The 22,012-nt window shown below is 44.9% G+C and overlaps 1 protein-coding gene and 1 non-coding gene across 2 annotated transcripts; both read left to right on the top strand.

The window, feature by feature from the left end:
* Window positions 1-545: 545 nt before the first annotated feature.
* LOC115458217 (diacylglycerol O-acyltransferase 2-like) lies at window positions 546-18,104 on the top strand. Its single transcript, XM_030188078.1, has 8 exons — window positions 546-634; window positions 956-1,061; window positions 3,099-3,206; window positions 4,066-4,136; window positions 4,602-4,806; window positions 7,504-7,678; window positions 15,886-16,088; window positions 17,842-18,104. The coding sequence occupies exons 2-8, from the start codon at window positions 989-991 to the stop codon at window positions 17,994-17,996; spliced, it is 990 nt and encodes a 329-aa protein (XP_030043938.1). The 5' UTR covers window positions 546-634; window positions 956-988; the 3' UTR covers window positions 17,997-18,104.
* Window positions 12,949-13,020, top strand: TRNAM-CAU. Its single transcript has one exon. It is a non-coding gene; the product is annotated as a tRNA-Met (tRNA).
* Window positions 18,105-22,012: the final 3,908 nt, after the last annotated feature.

The raw sequence follows: 22,012 nt of genomic DNA on the forward strand, positions 1-22,012 counted from the left end.
ATGTAGAATGCTAATAAAAGTCTATTATAAAAAGTAGACCGATACACATATATAAAAACAAAGAAATAATTTATTCAAACCAAGATCAAAGCAGTACCTGACGTGGCCGCGTTTCGCCCTCAGGCTGCGTCAGGGGTAAAACTAAAAATCAGGGGTGATCAACATACCCCTTCAAAAAAAGCTGTGCTTGTCAACAGACACTGCTCTGGATCTGTTGCACTTTGATCCAGAGCAGTGTCTGTTGACAAGCACAGCTTTTTTTGAAGGGGTATGTTGATCACCCCTGATTTTTAGTTTTACCCCTGACGCAGCCTGAGGGCGAAACGCGGCCACGTCAGGTACTGCTTTGATCTTGGTTTGTGGAATGCTAATGGCAACTTCTGAGCATCAGCCCCTCATCACGCTATTGCACACGGAGATGGAACACAGCAAGGATAACTGGAGTGACCTCAGGAAGTAGGATTTTAAATGTATTACCATTAACCAAAAAGAGAGAGAGAGAGAGAGAGAAAGCGACTGCTACTTCAGCTAGGGAGAAGGACCAAAGTGCAGGGAGCAGAGGTCAGCCAGCTGCTGCAAAGTTTTCAGCACCAAAGAGCGACAGAGGGACTATCTTACATCGTACTGCGTGGGGGTACGTCTCTGTCTGATTTGGGGTATCTGTCTCCCTCTTGCTAGTGGATATCTGCTTTCTGTGGGTCCTGGGTGCTTCTCTTTGGCTTCTTTGAGTCCATGTGTGTCTGTGTGTCCTCTCGTCTCTGCGCTATCCCTATGCCTCTTGCCTGCTGTGGCTGTTTGTCTGTCTAGCTCTGATTTCAAGAATCAGTGTTACAGGATACAGGAAGTGATTAGTGTGTGAATATTTTGCCTTCAATCCACATTTTCTTTGAGCCTTGGTTTGTGATCTGAATGTGTGTGATCAGTTGAAATATTTCCCCTTCCCTCCTCTGTGCAGGTCCCCTCACCCCGTGTCCCTCCACCCGAATAAATGAAGTCCTCTATGAAGAAGTACATTGAAGCTATCTCTGTCTTGCAATATGTGTTGACCTTCCTGTTCATGGGTGAGTAACCTACCGGGACACGATGGGTAAACATGGAAGTAGGGCCGCTTAGGTGGTATTATTACCAGTTACCATGACTTTTATAGAACACTAGTAAAACAGGCCCGTTTCTGACACAAATGAAACGGGTGCTAGCAAGGTTGTCCTCGGAGTGTGTATGTTTTATAGAGTGTGTGTGAGACTGACTGTGTGAGAGAGAGAAGGTGAATGTGCGAGTGTGTGACAGAGAGAGAGTGAGACTGGGTGCGAGTGTGTCTGTGAGAAAGAGATTGTGTTTGTGAGAATGAGAGTGTGTGCCATGGGCCCCCCTCCCTCCCTCCCTCCCTCCCTCCGAGTTCCAGGGTCATTACATAAGTAATGCCACACTGGGAAAAGACCAAGGGCCCATCGAGCCCAGCATCCTGTCCGCGACAGCGGCCAATCCAGGCCAAGGGCACCTGGCAAGCTTCCCAAACGTACAAACATTCTATAAATGTTATTCCTGGAATTGTGGATTTTTCCCAAGTCCATTTAGTAGCAGTTTATGGACTTGTCCTTTAGGAAACCGTCTAACCCCTTTTTAAACTCTGCTAAGCTAACCGCCTTCACCACGTTCTCCGGCAACGAATTCCAGAGTTCAATTATGCGTTGGGTGAAGAAAACTTTTCTCCGATTTTTTTTACATTTCTCTTGAACTTTCGCTTAGGGCAGGGGTACTCCTAGGGGAGCTAATGAAGATGGCAAATAATAAAGTTTTTGTATTAGGGGAAGCCCATTCTCGGGCTGTTGAAGAACTTCTTCTAAGAATTTATGAAATAAGTCCCTCAAGGAGCTATATCAACTTTAAAATAATCAAATTATTTTAGTTCTCACATATATTACCTGATTAATATTAACCTATCACACCGACCCATTCACACCATTCATACTCTACTGCCATTAACCCTGATGCTGGTTGGAAGTTCGCTTGGGAAGAGCAGCCAAGTCGAAGTCAAAACCCCTGATGACGCATCTAGCGAAACGCAGGTTTGTGTAGGGTTTGACGGCGGTTTCAAGGAGCAGATGTTTCTGTGATTTCGGTGAAGAACTGAACTGAACTGGGAGTAAAGCGGATTGGCGCGCGCAGTATTAAGAACACTGTAGTCGGCGAGATGTTTTACAAGATTTGAATATCCACAATAAGGATTTTGGAGATAAATGGACCTTGAAATGAGATGGATGTGTTTTGGTGTCATCATTAAGAATTGACTAATACAGCGATATATGCGAGAACTAAAATAATTTGAGTATTTTAAAGTTGACAATTTTCAATAAAGAACTATACTAATTTTCTCTACACAGTGAAATGGTTATTTGATTTTGATAAAATAAGCTATCGCTAGATAGAAATAGAGATACTCAAACAGTATTTGTAACAAATATGCATGAGAGAGATTTGCAAGTCTGTCACCTCCATTATATGGGAATCTCTCTCATGCTAATTCATTAGGGATATCCTGAACTCAACTAGCCTGTACACCTGTTTGAATGCCACTGGCCTAGGGGCGTAGCCAGACTTCCCGGTGGGAGGGGGCCAAAGCCCGAGATGGGGAGGGGCACATTTTGTTCTGCTGCCGCCGCCTCCCTCCCCCCCATCGCCCTGCCGCTCCGCACCCACTGCAGGCTCCTTTTAGTGAAATTGAGCATACTCGGTTTCACTAAAAGGAGCGTGCTGGACGTGAGGGGAAGTCAGAGCAGGGCAGGCAATTCGGCGGTGCCAGAGACTGGCATTGGACAATGCTTCAGCTGGTAGGGATTGGGGACCCCCGCCAGCAAAACCAGGGACCCAGAGGAAATTTTGGGGGGGGGGGGCCCAGGCCCCCATGGCCCCATATAACTACTCCACTGGGGTATCCTGTGGATAGATGCAGAGGGACCTTAGTGGCAGAAAGCACAGACCCAGTAGGACCTATGATAGCACAGTAGGCAGCTAATGATGGGTCCATTGGGTAACCCATGTGGTCCTAAACTGATACGTAACTGTATATAATATATAAATGGTATGTTCTCCCCCCACAGGTATCTTCTTCCTGGCTCTGCTTCTCTATTTGATGTTTACCTCGTTCTGGATTGTCACCGTCCTTTACTCCCTGTGGTATTTCTTTGACTATGGAACGTCAGAACGAGGTAGAAAATCCATGACTTTATCACTTGTATAGGAAAGTAGGTGTACACCTTATATCCAGCCCTCGTCTTATAGGGGACTGGATGCATCTGCTCTACCGTGTGTACTTTTAACAGAGGGGAAAGCTCTTACAGGACAGAGGATGTAGGGTGGATTCTATAGTGATGCGCCTATATAAAATGGGAGGTATATGATGAATTTTATAGGTGATAATAAGTAAACAGGAAATTCATATATGAAAGCTAATCAAGAAATGTATTAAGTTATGTCCAATAAAAAAGGTATCATCTTATTTTCTTTTCCATGTTTTATTTTGTTTGATTTCTATAGATTCTACATGGAATGTTGCTATTCCACTAGCAACATTCCATGTAGAAGTCGGACCTTGTAGATCAGCAATGTGGCCGCGCAGGCTTCTGCTTCTGTGAGTCTGACGTCCTGCACGTACGTGCAGGACGTCAGACTCACAGAAACAGAAGCCTGTGCAGCCTTCTACATGGAATGTTGCTAGTGGAATAGCAACATTCCATGTAGAATCTCCAATAGTAGCAACATTCCATGTAGAATCTCCAATGGTATCTATTTTACTGTCATAGTAATGCTTGAATGTTTTCACTTATATACACTGTCAGCTAGCACATTTGCTTATTTCCGATCTGACGAAGAAGGGCAACCTTCGAAAGCTAATCAAGAAATGTATTAAGTTATGTCCAATAAAAAAGGTATCATCTTATTTTCTTTTCCATGTTTTATTTTGTTTGATTTCTATTGATAACCTTAAGAGTGGACTAACACGGCTACCACACTCCTCTACTATATGAAACATGAAACCTGCTTCACTCACTCTCTCCCTCGTTATAGGTGGTCGGCGGTCAGCATGGGTCCGGAGATGGACAGTGTGGAAGCACTACAAAGATTATTTTCCCCTCAAGGTAAAGCAAGGGTTAATTATATTTTACGTGTTTCCTTATGGTTTATCCATCTGCTTTGTCTCTGTGTTCAGCTTGTGTGTGTCCGTGTACACGCTCAGCACTCGTACCTCTTCCCTCCCGACAATGAAACCCTCCTCCCTCTCCCCCCTATCCACCCAATGCAGACCTCTTTCTTTCATTCTGATAGCAATACATCTTCTCCCCAGAGCTGCCAAGTTCCCTAGTTCCAAGAGGCAGAGGTCGAGCCAATCCTGGTTTTCCGACAAACCTATCACGAAGCATTGTGGGACCTCTAGTGCTGATTTCAAATAGAATCAGGGACTATAAATCCCACATCACTCTGATGTATAAATTCAAAACCAGGATTAGGGGGAAAAAACTGGAACTGGGTAACTTCACAGCTCTTCCTCCCGCTTTCCCCTGACCCCGACTCCCCTAACTTCTCTTCCTCCTCCCCCTTCACAGATGATAAAGACAGCTGAACTCAGACCAGACAGGAATTACATCTTTGGCTGCCACCCCCATGGCATCATGTGCTTCGGCCCCTCCTGCAACTTCTGCACAGATGCAAATAACTTTCTAGAGATCTTTCCCGGCATCCAGCCCACCCTGGCCATCCTGAGTGGGCTCTTCCGCTTTCCCGTGTACCGCGACTATCTGATGAGCTTAGGTAAGTGGGACGGAGCTGAAGGCCAGTGACACGATTTCTCCAGGGAGAATCTGGCTCAGCCCAGCCTTTTGAGTTTACATCTCAATGCATTGTGGTACATGTAGTCCAACTGGGGGGGGGGGGAGGCGTGGTAGGGAGCAATCTTCATTGGATGCCAAGTTAACCAGTTCCAGGCTGGAGATTTTGGGACAGCCCTAGTTTTGAACATACATCCCAAAGCAGTGCGGGATTTGTAGTGCTTGATCCCAGTGCCGCAGCAAGGGCGGCTGCCACTCGGAGCAGTTCGCCGCTGTGCACCCCCCCCCAGGTGCAGCACAACACCCCCTCCCTCGGCGCATTGACACCCCCCTCCTCGGTGCACTTTCTTACCTCGTGGCGTAGGAAGGGAAGGGTGGGAGGGCCGATCCGCCCCGAGTGCATGCCGCTGGGAGCTGCGTCGGCTCCGCTGGTTCCCTGCTCTCTCTGCCCCGGAACAGGAAGTAACCTGTTCTGGGGCAGAGGGAGCAGGGAACCAGCGGAGCCAACACTCCCCCAGCGGCGTGCACCCATGGCGGACCGCCCCTCCCGCCCCTCCTTCCTACGCCACTGCTTGATCCTGCTCATTGAAATGCAAGTCCCATAATGCAACATGATGGGGTGGTCAGAAATCCAGGACTGCCCAAAATCTCCAGCCTGTAATCAGGTAACTTGGCATCTCTGACTATGGGTCTTAGAATATACCGGGAGGGGTGAGGGGGAAAAAGACCTGAATTCGTCCAGGAACTGGGTCAGTGCCAGCCTTCCATTCTTTGTAAGATAGGTAGATCCAGTCCAGATTTTGCCCAATTGCAAGCTGGGACTTATAGTTTGGCTTTAAGACAAGCACAGGTACTCTTTCTCTGCATGCACCGGGGCAAAACCAGGCATGGCTCAAACTGACCTGAAAAACACTAAGATGCTGTCAGTCCCTCTAAAGGTTACAAGATACTGTGGGCCAGAAACACTAAGCTTTCCGAGCCAGCAACGTGGGTTTTAAACTGGTTCTAGCCAGTTTAACGTGCAAGTAGTAAACCAGGACATGCATAAAAGGGCATTGTCCTGTCACGGTAAGTCTGGCCGCGGCGGCTCTTCCCGACTCCGTGGCCAATGGTTGCGGGCAGCGGGGGAGGAGGGGAGAAGGCTCCATTTGTTCCATATTTGAATCATAGTCGGAGTCGGAGCGAAAGAGAATCTTGCAGGGTGATCACCGGCTGTACCGGCGGCTGCAGCTTGCGCTCCAGCCCGCGGCTCTGACAAGTGCTCGTCAGGGACGTCCTTTTTTGGACGCCTTTAGCATGCGCAGAGCAGCCAGCATAACGCTTGGCTGCTCTGCGCATGCTCAGCTGGCCGACTGGCTTGGAAGGAAATCCCATGCACATGAGCTAGCAGCGACCAGCTCATTTGCAAGTGATTTCCTTGATACATGCCCATTTCTTACCGAATTGGTAAGGGAAGGGCTTTAAGGATTGTTTTAGTGCATCTGGCCCCAAGTGTCACCACATTGCTTCCGGAAGCATCAGCCAAAGCCTGGTGCAATACTGCCACCTGCTGTCTATTCAGTACCATAGCAGTAATGGGGCAGAAGGCAGTTTGCTGGTAGCAGAGTAGCACAGTGGAAGCTTGCTGGGTCTAAAACCCCCAAGTCCATGGTTCAAAGCCCATCCTCTGCTAAGGTTTATTTTTACATAAACAGCATCATTCCCTTTGGTTAAGGTAATCACTGTGTGAAACATGACTTAGAGAAACTAAGGACCGGGGTAGCTTTTATTTTGATATTGTGATTTAAAATATATATATTTATAATTGGATATAGGTGTATATTTCAACAGCTGTCAGAAATCTGTCTCTCTGGTTCTCAGAGTTTCCCTCCTGCCTCCGGGACAGTGCCTAGTTAGTAAGCTGAGCCCGGGTTACCTTCTCTTTCTGGAGAGTCTCTCTGGTTCTCCTGCTCCCAAGGATCTGTCCAGTATGGTGAACTGGATTACTTCCTCTCACTGGGAGGGGGTGAGTCTAGGTTTCTCAGGGTCTCTCTTTCTCTCTTCCCACAGGGAAGTGTCAGTAAGGTGAGCCTGGTTTACCTCCTCTTTCTGGAGGTCTCTCTGGTTCTCATGGGTTCTCCCTGGTTTTCAGGGTTTCTTTCCGTGTGCCTCTCTGGTTGTCAGGGTCTCTCTCCTGCCCCCAGGGCTGTGCCCAGTCAGTAAAGTGAGGCTGTATTACTTCCTTTCTGGGGTCCTCTCTGGTTCTCAGGGTCTCTTTCTGAGTGTCTCTCTAGTTCTCAGGATCTCTCTCCTACCCCCAGGGCTGTGCCTGGTCAGTAAAGTGAGCCTGGATTACCTCTTGTCTCTGGCGGTCTCTCTGGTTCTCAGGGCCTCTTTCTAGGTGTCTCTGTGGTTCTCAGGGTCTCTTTTAGGCTTTCTGAGTGTCTCTCTCCTGCCCCCCAGGGATGTGCCCAGTCAGTAAGATGAGCCTGGATTACCGCCTCTCTCTGGATGTCTCTCTGGTTCTCAGAGCCTCTTTCTGAGTGTCTCTCTAGTTCTCAGGGTCTCTCTCCTACCCCCAGGGCTGTGCCTGGTCAGTAAGGTGAGCCTGGATTACCTCTTGTCTCTGGCGGTCTCTCTGGTTCTCAGGGCCTCTTTCTGGGTGTCTCTCTGGTTCTCAGGGTCTCTCTCCTGCCCCCAGGGATCTGCCCGGTCAGTAAGGTGAGCCTGGATTACCTTCTGTCACAGATGGGAACAGGTAATGCCGTGATGATTGTTATTGGAGGGGCAGCAGAGTCCCTGTGGTGTGCCCCTGGAGAGCATGTGCTGACCCTGCGTGGACGGAAGGGCTTTGTGAGGCTTGCTCTGGAGCATGGGTGAGTGGCCAGATTCCTGTTTCACTTTCCAGCAACTGTGCTTACTGGTTGTGTCTGTCAAAAAACATCCTCAGACTTATCATCAAAATTCCCTCCAAGTCCACCTCTCCAGTTCCTATTACTGGGGAGCCTGCAGCAATACCGGGGTTTTGAGGTCTGCAGGGACCAGGGCTAGTGTAAGGTGGCCTCAGTGAATATTCACTATTGTGCTCCCTCCCCCCCCCCCATTAGCTTCAAAGCCCCTAGGCACCCCCTTGAGATTTCAATAAACTCAACCATCACGATCACCTCATACTGTAAAAATGCATAATTGGATATAATACATCTAAATAAACTTTATTTAGTACCTAATGAAGGCAATTTACAAATCCCATTTACCAGGGTAAATAGGCTGCTTGGAAATTCCACTCCCCTAGGCCCAGATGCTCAAAACCTAAGGCTGGTGCAGAACCTATCCAGGGGAGGGAGAAAAGAGAGATGAGAGAGAGACAGACACAAAGCCCATATACTGAAATTATTTCAAGAAATGTATTTTCCCTGATTCACTTAATTTTTAATGTGTACAAATTCACCTTTGAATGCATTTGGTTATCCATGTTTAATGTATCCAATCCATACTGCTTTCTTACTTTGTGTAGACATGAGAATTCATTTACATATTGTTAGTTATTTATATGTACATCATTTTTATACAAGCACACCATTTTTTGTCTTTACATATTTTTAAATATGGAAGGTTTTATTTTATTTTTTTATGAATTTAAATGTTTTATTTTCTTAAAAATTTAATCATCCATTTAAATTCATATTCATTCTTAAATGCATCTAATTTGTTATTATTATACATACTTTTTTTTATATAATAACATTTAAAATTATAAAATTAATTTTAAATATTTAAACGTATATATATGTTGTCTACTTTTATATTGTTTTTATAATTTATGTATTCAAAATTTGATTATAGACTCCTGATGCAGGCCTAACGGCCGAAACACGACGTTGTGTCGAGTCTTTATACCTCAATAAACATCTTTATTATTATATATCCTTTCAGTCTTTGGAATCCTTGGTTGCCCTCCCACTTTTATTTCATTTCTTGTTGTTGTCCCTGGGGCGACTAGAGTTCTCCGCCTTTTGGCGGATATTTTTTCTCAATCTCTCGTATATCTCATTCACTCCCTTTTCCCCCCTCCCCATATGTATGTGGTGTTTGTGTAGGGGTGTATGTGCATATCTTTGTGTGTGCAACGGTGAATGTATGTGTGAAGGGGTAAGCAAGTGATATGTGTCCTTGGTGAATGAGTGTGCATGTACAGTGGTGGAAATAAGTATTTGATCCCTTGCTGATTTTGTAAGTTTGCCCACTGACAAAGACATGAGCAGCCCATAATTGAAGGGTAGGTTATTGGTAACAGTGAGAGATAGCACATCACAAATTAAATCCGGAAAATCACATTGTGGAAAGTATATGAATTTATTTGCATTCTGCAGAGGGAAATAAGTATTTAATCCCTCTGGCAAACAAGACCTAATACTTGGTGGCAAAACCCTTGTTGGCAAGCACAGCGGTCAGACGTCTTCTGTAGTTGATGATGAGGTTTGCACACATGTCAGGAGGAATTTTGGTCCACTCCTCTTTGCAGATCATCTCTAAATCATTAAGAGTTCTGGGCTGTCGCTTGGCAACTCGCAGCTTCAGCTCCCTCCATAAGTTTTCAATGGGATTAAGGTCTGGTGACTGGCTAGGCCACTCCATGACCCTAATGTGCTTCTTCCTGAGCCACTCCTTTGTTGCCTTGGCTGTATGTTTTGGGTCATTGTCGTGCTGGAAGACCCAGCCACGACCCATTTTAAGGCCCTGGCGGAGGGAAGGAGGTTGTCACTCAGAATTGTACGGTACATGGCCCCATCCATTCTCCCATTGATGCGGTGAAGTAGTCCTGTGCCCTTAGCAGAGAAACACCCCCAAAACATAACATTTCCACCTCCATGCTTGACAGTGGGGACGGTGTTCTTTGGGTCATAGGCAGCATTTCTCTTCCTCCAAACACGGCGAGTTGAGTTCATGCCAAAGAGCTCAATTTTTGTCTCATCTGACCACAGCACCTTCTCCCAATCACTCTCAGCATCATCCAGGTGTTCACTGGCAAACTTCAGACGGGCCGTCACATGTGCCTTCCGGAGCAGGGGGACCTTGCGGGCACTGCAGGATTGCAATCCGTTATGTCGTAATGTGTTACCAATGGTTTTCGTGGTGACAGTGGTCCCAGCTGCCTTGAGATCATTGACAAGTTCCCCCCTTGTAGTTGTAGGCTGATTTCTAACCTTCCTCATGATCAAGGATACCCCACGAGGTGAGATTTTGCGTGGAGCCCCAGATCTTTGTCGATTGACAGTCATTTTGTACTTCTTCCATTTTCTTACTATGGCACCAACAGTTGTCTCCTTCTCGCCCAGCGTCTTACTGATGGTTTTGTAGCCCATTCCAGCCTTGTGCAGGTGTATGATCTTGTCCCTGACATCCTTAGACAGCTCCTTGCTCTTGGCCATTTTGTAGAGGTTAGAGTCTGACTGATTCACTGAGTCTGTGGACAGGTGTCTTTCATACAGGTGACCATTGCCGACAGCTGTCTGTCATGCAGGTAACGAGTTGATTTGGAGCATCTACCTGGTCTGTAGGGGCCAGATCTCTTACTGGTTGGTGGGGGATCAAATACTTATTTCCCTCTGCAGAATGCAAATAAATTCATATACTTTCCACAATGTGATTTTCCGGATTTAATTTGTGATGTGCTATCTCTCACTGTTACCAATAACCTACCCTTCAATTATGGGCTGCTCATGTCTTTGTCAGTGGGCAAACTTACAAAATCAGCAAGGGATCAAATACTTATTTCCACCACTGTATGCTTGTGTATTTGGTGAGTGTTTGTTTATCCTTTATCGTTTATTTATTTACTAGGCCGTCAGTTATTACAAAGGTAAATCAGAACGGTTTACAATATAAAATAACATTAAAATAGCATTAAAACAATAAGAAGACATACTCTGAAATCCATTTATGATAGAAAAGCACTGCAAAAAGTCAACACACATACAGATTTCACAAGCTATAGTCATAAAAACATTGATAAAAATCGAAAAACTAAAATTTTTTTCCCCTTTATTTCTATTTTAAGCGGTTTTTTTCAAATGTGTGTGTATGCTTGTGTTTTTGGTGAATGGCAGAGAGTGTTTGTGTATATGGTGAGTATATTTGGTGAGTAGAGCGAGTATATGTTTGTGTATTTAGTGAGTGTGGGTGTGTCCTGTGAGTTGTGCGAGTTGTGTGTGTGTGTATGTTTGTATATTTGGTGAGTGAAGGTGCTTGTGCATTGTATGTGCATGTTTGTGTATTTGGTGATGACTATATGTACCTGTGAGTTGTATGTATATGTTTGCATGTTTGAGTGGATGTATCTGGTGAGTTGTGTGTCTATAGTGAGTGTTGTGTACGTATGCTTGTGTATTTGGTGAGTGGGTGTGCTTGTGAATTGTGTGTGTATATATTTGGTGAGTGGGTGTCTCTGGTGAGTTGTGTCAGTAGTGAATGTTGTGTACATATGCTTGTGGGTGTGTCTGGTGTGCTGTGTGTGTATTTTTGTGTGTTTGGTGAATGTACGTGCTTGTAAATTGTGTGTGTTTGGTGAGTGGGTGTGTCTGGTGTGTTGTGTGTGTATTTTCATGTGTTTGGTAAGTGTGTGTGCTTATAAATTGTGTGTGTGTGTGTGATGAGTAGGTATGTCTGATGAGTTGTATTTGTATAGTGAACGTTGTGTGTGTATGTTTGGTGAGTTGGTGTTTCTGCTGAGTTGTGTCTATAGTAAGTGTTGTATATTTGTGTGTTTGGTGAGTATGTATGCTTGTAAATTACGTATTGTTTGAGTGGGTGTGTCTGCTGAGTTGTATTTGTATAGTGAATGTTGTGTGTGTATGTTTGGTGAGTTGGTGTTTCTGCTGAGTTGTGTCTATAGTAAGTGTTGTATATTTGTGTGTTTGGTGAGTATGTATGCTTGTAAATTACGTGTTGTTTGAGTGGGTGTGTCTGGTGAGTTGTATTTGTATAGTGAATGTGTGTGTGTATGTTTGGTGAGTTGGTGTTTCTGCTGAGTTGTGTCTATAGTAAGTGTTGTATATTTGTGTGTTTGGTGAGTATGTATGCTTGTAAATTACGTATTGTTTGAGTGGGTGTGTCTGGTGAGTTGTATTTGTATAGTGAATGTTGTGTGTGTATGTTTGGTGAGTTGGTGTTTCTGCTGAGTTGTGTCTATAGTAAGTGTTGTATATTTGTGTGTTTGGTGAGTATGTATGCTTGTAAATTACGTGTTGTTTGAGTGGGTGTGTCTGGTGAGTTGTATTTGTATAGTGAATGTTGTGTGTGTATGTTTGGTGAGTTGGTGTTTCTGCTGAGTTGTGTCTATAGTAAGTGTTGTATATTTGTGTGTTTGGTGAGTATGTATGCTTGTAAATTACGTGTTGTTTGAGTGGGTGTGTCTGGTGAGTTGTATTTGTATAGTGAATGTTGTGTGTGTATGTTTGGTGAGTTGGTGTTTCTGCTGAGTTGTGTCTATAGTAAGTGTTGTATATTTGTGTGTTTGGTGAGTATGTATGCTTGTAAATTACGTGTTGTTTGAGTGGGTGTGTCTGGTGAGTTGTATTTGTATAGTGAATGTTGTGTGTGTATGTTTGGTGAGTTGGTGTTTCTGCTGAGTTGTGTCTATAGTAAGTGTTGTATATTTGTGTGTTCGGTGAGTATGTATGCTTGTAAATTACGTGTTGTTTGAGTGGGTGTGTCTGGTGAGTTGTATTTGTATAGTGAATGTTGTGTGTGTATGTTTGGTGAGTTGGTGTTTCTGCTGAGTTGTGTCTATAGTAAGTGTTGTATATTTGTGTGTTCGGTGAGTATGTATGCTTGTAAATTACGTGTTGTTTGAGTGGGTGTGTCTGGTGAGTTGTATTTGTATAGTGAGTGTGTGTGTGTATATTTGGTGAGTTGGTGTTTCTAGTGTTTCTGCTGAATTGTGTCTATAGTTGTGCTTGTAAATTGTGTGTGTGGGTATGTCTTGTGAGTTGTGTCTATAGTGAGTGTTGTGTGTAAATATATGTGTGTGTTTGGTACGTTGTGTATGTCAGTATAGTGGATAATATATATGTAATGTGACTATTTATTACATGAGACAAATAGTGAGTGATTCAGCTATAGAGCTGAGCAAAGGCTGTCCACCAGGAGCAGAGTGGCGCAGCGGAAGCGTGCTGGGCCCATAACCCAGAGGTCGATGGATCGAAACCATCCTCTGCTAAAGTTTTATTTCCTCTCTTTCTGTAAGGTGAGCTTAATGGCCTGGTTTCCAAGCAGTGGAGTTGCTATCAGCCTTCTCCACTCTAATACACAACTGAGTGAAAAGAAAAGAATTTACAACCTCCAGAAAGACAGTTCCCAGGTTCTCCTTGTCTGTGGTTTCTGCCTGGTCACAGGATACACCATAGTTTGCTGCTGTTTCTCCTGAGATTGTAGCTGATTATTCTGTGGGAATTCTTTGTTTTTCTCTTCCACCTCTGGGAAATATCCACCCCTGACTATAGTTTTTCTTCTGTTTCTTTTTACTGTTTTCTACTGGCTGTATTTTTTGTCTTTCCTCTGTCTGTGGTTATTTTCTGCTTTGTTTCCGATTTAATATATGTTTGTTTGTTTTTTTAATTATCAGTCTCTGTTCTATGACTGTTAGCTTCTCTTTAATTCTCTCTTTCTTCTGCCTATGGTTTATCACCTGTTTACTGTATTTTTTCCTGGCTGTGGTTTAACACTTGCTTATTCCCACTATCTTTTCTCTGAATATGGTTTATCTCTTTTTTTTTAATTATTATTATTTTACTTTTTATCTGTTATTTTTTTCTTGACATTTTTGCTGTCTTTTTCTGTGGTTTATCCCCTGTTTATTCCCACTGTCTTTCCTCTGACTGTGGTTTATCTCCTGTTTATTCTCACTGTTTTATCTCTGGCTGTGGAGTATTATTTTCACTGTCTTTCCTCAGATTGTTGGTTATCTTTCTCACAGCAGCTAGACTCATATTCGGTAAAACAAAATATGAAAGTGCTAAACCCCTATGAGAAAAGCTACACTGGCTCCCTCTTAAAGAACACATCACATTCAAAATATGTACCCTAGTTCACAAAATCATTCACGGAGAAGCCCCTGCCTACATGTCAGACCTGATAGACTTACCACCCAGGAATGCTAAAAAATCATCCCGCACATTCCTTAATCTTCATTTCCCCAACTGCAAAGGTCTAAAATACAAACTAACCCATGCGTCAACCTTTTCCTACTTGAGCACACAATTCTGGAGTGTGCTGCCGTGCAACTTAAAAACAATCTATGAACTACTACTATTACTACTACTATTTAGCATTTCTATAGCGCTACAATGCATACGCAGCGCTGCACAAACATAGAAGAAAGACAGTCCCTGCTCAAAGAGCTTACAATCTAATAGACAAAAAATAAATAAAGTAAGCAAATCAAATCAATTAATGTGAACGGGAAGGAAGATTGTAAGCTCTTTGAGCAGGGAATGTCCTTCTATGTTTAAATTGTACAGCGCTGCGTAACCCTAGTAGCGCTTTAGAAATGTTAGTTAGTTAGTTAGTTAGTTAGTTAGTTAAGAGAGGAGTGTAGGTGGAGGCGAGTGGTTACAAGTGGTTACGAGTCAAAAGCAATGTTAAAGAGGTGGGCTTTCAGTCTAGATTTAAAGGTGGCCAAGGATGGGGCAAGACGTAGGGGCTCAGGAAGTTTATTCCAGGCGTAGGGTGCAGCGAGACAGAAGGCGCGAAGTCTGGAGTTGGCAGTAGTGGAGAAGGGAACAGATAAGAAGGATTTATCCATGGAGCGGAGTGCACGGGAAGGGGTGTAGGAAAGGACGAGTGTGGAGAGATACTGGGGAGCAGCAGAGTGAATACATTTATAGGTTAGTAGAAGAAGTTTGATGTGAAAACGGATAGGGAGCCAGTGAAGGGTCTTGAGGAGAGGGGTAGTATGAGTAAAGCGGCCCTGGTGGAAAACCAGACGGGCAGCAGAGCTTTGAACCGACTGGAGAGGGGAGAGGTGACTAAGTGGGAGGCCAGCAAGAACCAGATTGCAGTAGTCTAAACGAGAGGTGACAAACTACTGAAGACCCATCTCTTCAACAAGGCATACCACAAAGACCAACAAACGTGAACTCCTCCACATATATCCGGAATTGCCTTATAATATTTGCTTGTTACACTAATATCATTCTTTAGCAGTATCATGTTACCCAAGATCCTTCTGTAATACCAGGGGCGTAGCCAGACAACAGATTTTGGGTGGGCCTAGGCAAGAATTGGGTGGGCACCAAGTGTTCTTCCCCCCTCCAAAAAAAAAAAAAAATCTCAGCTGGTGGGAAAACATTTATTTCCATCTTGGCAGCAGGAATGCACTGAAAACTGAGCATGCGCAGGTGTCGGGGAAAATCTTCCGCTGGCGGAGCTTGGGATTCCCATCAGTTACCACTAAACATGTGCTACTGTTGGGTGGGCCTGAGCCATAAACGGGTGGGCCCTGGCCCACCTAAGCCCACCTGTGGCTACGCCACTGTGTAATACTAAATGTTTATTCTTACATATCTCTACCATTCATGATGTATTGTAAGCCACATTGAGCCTGCAAAGAGGTGGGAAAATGTGGGATACAAATGCAATAAATAAATAAATATTCTCACTCTCTTTTCTCTGACTGTGGTTTTTCTCACTGATGTTTATCTCCTGTTTATTCTCACTGTTTTATCTCTGACTGTGGAGTATTATTTTCACTGTCTTTCCTCAGATTGTTGATGATCTTTCTCACTGTTTTTTTTCTCTGATGTTGGCTTGTCTTTAGTCTCTTTTCTCTGACTGTGGTTTTTCTCACTGGTGTTTATCTCCTGTTTATTCTCACTGTCTTTGACTGTGGTTTGTCCCCTTTTTATTTTCAGTCTTCCCTCCGACTGTTGGTTAGCATCTGTTTATTCTCACAGGAATTTATTCTCACTGCTTTTTCTCTGATGCTAGTTTCTTTTTTTGTTTATTCTCACTCTCTTTTCTCTAACTGTGGTTTTTCTGACTGTTGTTTATCTCCTGTTTACTCTCTCTGTCTTGTGTTTTCCAGAGCAGACCTGGTACCGGTGTACACCTTTGGGGAGATTGACCTGTACCGGCAGGTGAAATTCAAGGATGGCAGCTGGATGAAGACACTGCAGCTTTACTTCAAGAAGATGGTGGGCTTTGCCCCCTGCTTGTTCCTCGGGCGTGGAATTTTCTCCAGTGAGTCCTGGGGGCTGACTCCCTTCAATAAACCAGTCACTACAGTTGGTGAGTGTAACTACATATGCATAAGTACACGAGTATTGCCACACTGGGACAAACCAAAGGTCCATCGAGCCCAGCATCCTGTTTCCAACAGTGGCCAATCCAGGTCACAAATACCTGGCAAGATCCCAAAAAGGTTCAATACATTTTATGCTGCTTAATCCAGAAATAAGCAGTGGATTTCCCCCAAGTTAATTTAATAATGGTCTATGGACTTTTCCTTTAGGAAGCCGTCCAAACCTTTTTAAAACCCCGCTAAGCTAACAGCCTTTACCACAGGCTTTGTATCTGGCAGCTCCGAGGGACCGTAGCCGCAAGTGCCCAGAATCTAATTCCAGGCCCAGAACCTAACACCAGCACTAGGAGCGATTAGCACTGGAACTGCACGCAGGTTAATGTGCGCAGCATGTACAAAATCCTCCAGCACGTGTGCTAATCTGTGCACTGAAGATTAGCACAAATTGTATTTAAGTGCATTGAAATGGATTCAGATCGGGGTGATTATGTATTCACTCCAATGCTCAGAAGACAGCGCAGAAACTAACGCTGGGCTTAAGGCTAAAACATACCGCCAGGTCAGTGATGGCATTCAGGTTTTGAGGGGAGGATGTCTTCTGCATTTTTCACCTTAAAGTGCCGGATTTTGGCTTCTTTTGAAAGAAGAAAGAAGCCCTACAGCCTTTAGCGCTGTTAGTGAGGAACCCCCCCCCCCCCCCCATGTCTGCGAGTCCGAGAAAAGCCTGGAGTGAAGGGGGGCTTTGGCGCCTGTTTTCCTGTACTTTGGTGTGAGCCTCTTAGGGTATTTCAAGTGCAAAAAAAAATTTTTTTTTTGGGGGGGGGGGGGAGTGCTTATATTTCATGGTATGGGGGATGGGTGCCGATGTTGCTCTTGCACTTCCTGTTTTGCCTGGCACATGCGCACAGGAGTTTCCCAGTAAATTCAGCTCTTGTGCACATGCGTCAGTCCTGTTCCTCCCCCTTGCTTTCGCTTCACTAGTTCACATAAAATTTGTATCCCATTTGCTCTGGAGGTTAGCTTTCAGGACTATGGGATGTGCACTCTTGCAGTGGCGTAGCCACAGGTGGGCCTGGGTGGGCTGGGGCCCACCCACCTAAGGCTCAGGCCCACTCAACAGTAGCACACGTTTAGCGGCAGCTGGTGGAGATCCCAAGCTCCGCCTACTGAAGACTTCCCCCCTGATGGTAACAGAAACGCTACTCTCCATGATACTGGCACCTGCACATTCTCAGTTTTTAGCGCTTGCTTGCTACAGAATGCCAAGGTGGAAAGAAGTGTTATCCCACCAGCTGAGATTTTTTTTTTTGGTGGTGGGGGAGGGGGGAGAACACTCGGTGCCCACCCACTTCTTGCCTAGGCCCACCCAAAATCTGTTGTCTGGCTATGCCCCTGCGTCTCTTGCCTCTAATGTCAGAGCATCAGACCTCTGGAGGGGAAGAAGATGAGAATTGGGGGGGGGGGGGGGGGGGGCGCTGCTCAGGATAGGGGAAGAAGGGAGAGACAGACCGACCCCCTGGAAGTTCATTATCTCCCCCTCTGTCTCTAATCCCAGTGGTCACTGACTGTACGTGTGATCTCTAAATGAGTCAACTCCCCCTCCCTCCTGTGCCTCAGTTTTAATCCACAGCTCTGTGGCAGATCTTCTTCTGTGTGTGACCTCCAGGATGAGTCACTTTATCTCCCTGTCCTGCTGGGGGTTGTACTAGGATTTTCTAATCTTCCCAATGTTCTTTGCAGTTGGGAAGCCAATCCAGGTCCCTTGTATCCCTGTGCCGTCCTGCGAGGAGGTGGATAAATATCACCAGCTGTACATTGAGGAGCTGCAGAATCTGTTCGACAGGCACAAAGTCAGTTGTGGACTTTCCGAATCACAGCAGCTCATTATCCTTTAGGGGATGTCCTGCCTGTCTCTGGTTGTATCCGGGTGTCTGTCTTGGAAACTGTGCGAATGGGGTGTAAGGCTGAACGCTTCCTGTGCAATAAATTTGTCACACACTGTCCTCCATGTATTGCTTCTTAAATATGTCAATAAAAGAGGGTGGAAGGGGGATCATAGCTTCACAGGACCTAATTTATTCTATCTCACAGGATGTATTTTGCCCCCTTTTACACATCTTTAGGGGAGGGGCATCTGCTGTCAAGTGGGGTCCACTGGTCACCATCTTTCTTCTGCTGAACTCTGTTGTATAAGAAATATTTAACTTGGTCATCATTAAAGATCAGTCGTGGAGTAAAATAAAAATTCAGCCCTTGTTTTTCTGTGTGGAAGTACCTACTCAATACATTGTTGGTTAGTCTGGGAGTGAATCAATAGAAATCAAACAAAATAAAACATGGAAAAGAAAATAAGATGATACCTTTTTTTATTGGACATAATACATTTCTTGATTAGCTTTCACAGGTTGCCCTTCTTCGTCAGATCAGAAATAAGCAAATGTGGTAGCTGACAGTATATATAAGTGAAACATCCAAGCATTTCATTGACAGTCTAGCAGGGTGGGGGGTGGGTAGGAGGTATGCATGGGGACATCAAAGCATTTCATTGATAGTCTAACAGGATGGGTGTGGGTAGGTGAGAGGAGAGTGATAAACAGAGAAATGCAACTTTATGGTTTATAATGGGCTAGAAAACCCAGATCCTTGTTAAGTCCTGTCTGTTGGGTGTCTGGGAGTGAAGGAAGGCAGAGAGAGAGAGAAACAGAGAGAAGGAGAAACAGAGAGAGAGAGAGAGAGAGAGAGAGAGAGAAGGAGTGAGAGAAAGAGAAACAGAGTGGATGAGAGAGAAAAATAAATTAGATTGTAAGCTCTGTTGAGCAGGGACTGTCTCATGTCCAGTGTACAGTGCTGCATACGTCTAGTAGCGTTATAGAAAGAGAGAGAAGAGAATGAGAGTGAGAAAAACAGAAAGAGAGAGAGAGAGAGAGAGAGAGAGAGAAAACAGAAAAATGGGGAGAGAGAGAAACAGCAGGTGAGAGAGAAAAACGAAGGGAGAGAAAGAGAGTGAGAAAAACAGAAAGAGAGAAAGAGATACACAGAGAGAAGGAGAAATGGGGCCAGAGAGAGAGAGAGAGAAGGAGAGAAAGAGAAGAAAAAAAGGAGTGAAACAGAAAGAGAAGGAAAGAGAAACAGAGTGGAAGAGAGACAGAAGGAGAGAAAGACAGAGAGAGAGAAACAGAGTGAAAGACAAAGAGAAAGAAAAAGAAACAGAGAGGGAGAAGCACGGTGAGAGAAGGAGAAAAATAGAGAAACAGAAAAAGAGATAGCGAGAGAACCAGAAAGAAGGAGAATGAAAGAAACAGAGCGGGCAAGAGAGAAAAACAGAGTGAGCAAAAAAAAAAAAAAATCAGAAAGAGAAACAGAAAGACAAAGAGGAAGAAAGGAAGAGAAAGAAAGAGAGAAAAAGTAAAAGGAGCGAAGGAGAGGAAGAAAAATAGGGAAGGAGAAACAGGGCAAGAGAGGGACAAAATAGACAAACAGAGAGGGAGAGAGAAATGGGGAATGTGTATGACAGAGGAATAGAATTAGTGTCTGCATTATTAAATATGGCCGCCTCCTGTTTGCAGATGCTAAGCCCCTCCCTGCCGCTGTGACCTTGCTTGACCTTCTTTCTGACCTCGTAATTACAATGCTTCTGTCCTTAGTGTCTATAAACTGTAAAGTTAGGGCCCAGTAGTCAAAGGATTTATGCTTCTAACTTGGGGGTCATTTTACTAAATCTTAGCATGAGCTAAGTAGCCCGTGGCCCCACAGGTATAAAATTGGATGCGATAAGCTTTAATGAAAGAGCCCCTGTGAGAGCTGTGCTGCTAAATTGTCCTCTCTGAGAAGCTACTAGGGTTGAGTGCCTACGTTTATATTCAAAATTGTCATTCAATTCCTAAATTTAGGAGCATAAAAGCAGTAGCAGCAGGGAAGGCGAAAACAAGTTATAAGATTAGACCTGATTTTTAACACTAGGCTCATAAATCTAGGTAAATGAATGGCAGGCCTCAATTTAGAAGCAGAACGTTTAAGGTCCTATATTAAGATGAATTTTCAACTAAAAACTTTGAGCCCTGTTTACTAAGTCACGTTATAGACGCGTTGGTGTCTTTAACGCGCGTTAACCATGTACGTGCATTAACTGTGTACACACCTACGATAGGACTAGGGGGCATGCGATGAAGCTACAATGTAGTAAATTTAAAACGAATCGGAGAAAATGTTTCTTCACTCAACGTGTAATTAAACTCTGGAATCCGTTGCCAGAGAAGGTGGTTAGCTTAGCGGAGTTTAAAAAAAGGTTTGGACAGCTTCCTAAATGAAAAGTCCATAGACCATTATTAAATGGACTTGTGGAAAACCCACTGTTTCTTGGATAAGCAGCATAAAATGTTTTGTACATTTTTGGGATCTTGCCAGGTATTTGTGACCTGGATTGGCCACTGTTGGAAACAGGATGCTGGGCTTGATGGAGCTTTGGTCTGTCCCAGTATGGCAATACTTTTGTACTTGGGATTCTGAATGGAATGTTACTACTCTTTGGGGTTCTACATGGAATCTTGTTACTCTTTAGGATTCCGGAATCTCGCTTTTGTTTGCAGTTCTACACGGAATGTTGCTACTCTTTGGGTTTCTGCCAGGTATTTGTGACCTGGATTGGCCACTGTTGGAAACAGGATGCTGGGCTCGATGGACCTTTGGTCTTTCCCAGTATGGCAATACTTATGTACTTATGTACTTATATCCCCACAGGCGCCTGCATACAGAAGCGGAGCCAGGTTGAAGGCGCGGGGGGGGGGGGGAGCGAGAGCGGTGTGACAGTGGACTGGTGCCGGCGCCCGTTTGAAATGCAACACGTTGAATAAAAAAAAAACCAGGCGCCTGCGCAAGTCCGTTTGGGGGAGTGGACGCTTTCCCTGGCGCCCCTAGCCAGGCCACCGCCTACACAGTTAGCGCACATGCTAATTGTAGGCGCGTTAAAAACGTTATCACGACTTAGTAAACAGGGTCCTTTGGCTCCTGAGTTTGGCTGAAAATAGAGCACGAAATTAGGAGCTCTCCTTTTTTTTTTTCGATATTAGGCCCTTAGGTGTTTATGTTGCAGCTAATTTGGGATTCTTTGAGGGTAACATAGTAACATAGTAGATGACGGCAGATAAAGACCTGCACGGTCCATCCAGTCTGCCCAAGACAAACTCATATGTGTATACCTTACCTTGAATTTGTACCTGTCCTTTTCAGGGCACAGACCATATAAGTCTGCCCAGCAGTATTTCCCGCCTCCCAACCACCAGTCCCGCCTCCCATCACCGGCTTTGGTACAGACCGTATAAGTCTGCCCTCCCCTATCCTCGCCTCCCAACCACCACCCCCTCTCCCATCAGCGGCTCTGGTACAGACCGTATAACTCTGCCCTCCCCTATCCTCGCCTCCCAACCACCACCCCCTCTCCCATCAGCGGCTCTGGTACAGACCGTATAAGTCTGCCCTCCCCTATCCTCGCCTCCCAACCACCACCCCCTCTCCCATCAGCGGCTCTGGTACAGACCGTATAACTCTGCCCTCCCCTATCCTCACCTCCCAACCACCACCCCCTCTCCCATCAGCGGCTCTGGTACAGACCGTATAACTCTGCCCTCCCCTATCCTCGCCTCCCAACCACCACCCCCTCTTCCCCCCAACTGGTTTGTGTAGCAGTGTTATTTTTATGGGGGGGGGGGGGGTATGTTATCTGGTTGAATCAAATATATATATATACAAATATATACATTTGTAGAGCTGATGAGGCATCAGCCAAAGGCACAAATCCTACGTAGAAAACCCAAGGCAGGATGAGGGAGGAGTGAGCCTGCTGGGGAAGTGCGGTTCTCCAGTGTTTGCCGGTATTTATCTGCCTAGGCTCTGCTTAGGGTGTCCAGCTAGCTCT

Source organism: Microcaecilia unicolor, chromosome 14, assembly GCF_901765095.1.
Source record: "Microcaecilia unicolor chromosome 14, aMicUni1.1, whole genome shotgun sequence".
NCBI lineage: Eukaryota > Metazoa > Chordata > Amphibia > Gymnophiona > Siphonopidae > Microcaecilia > Microcaecilia unicolor.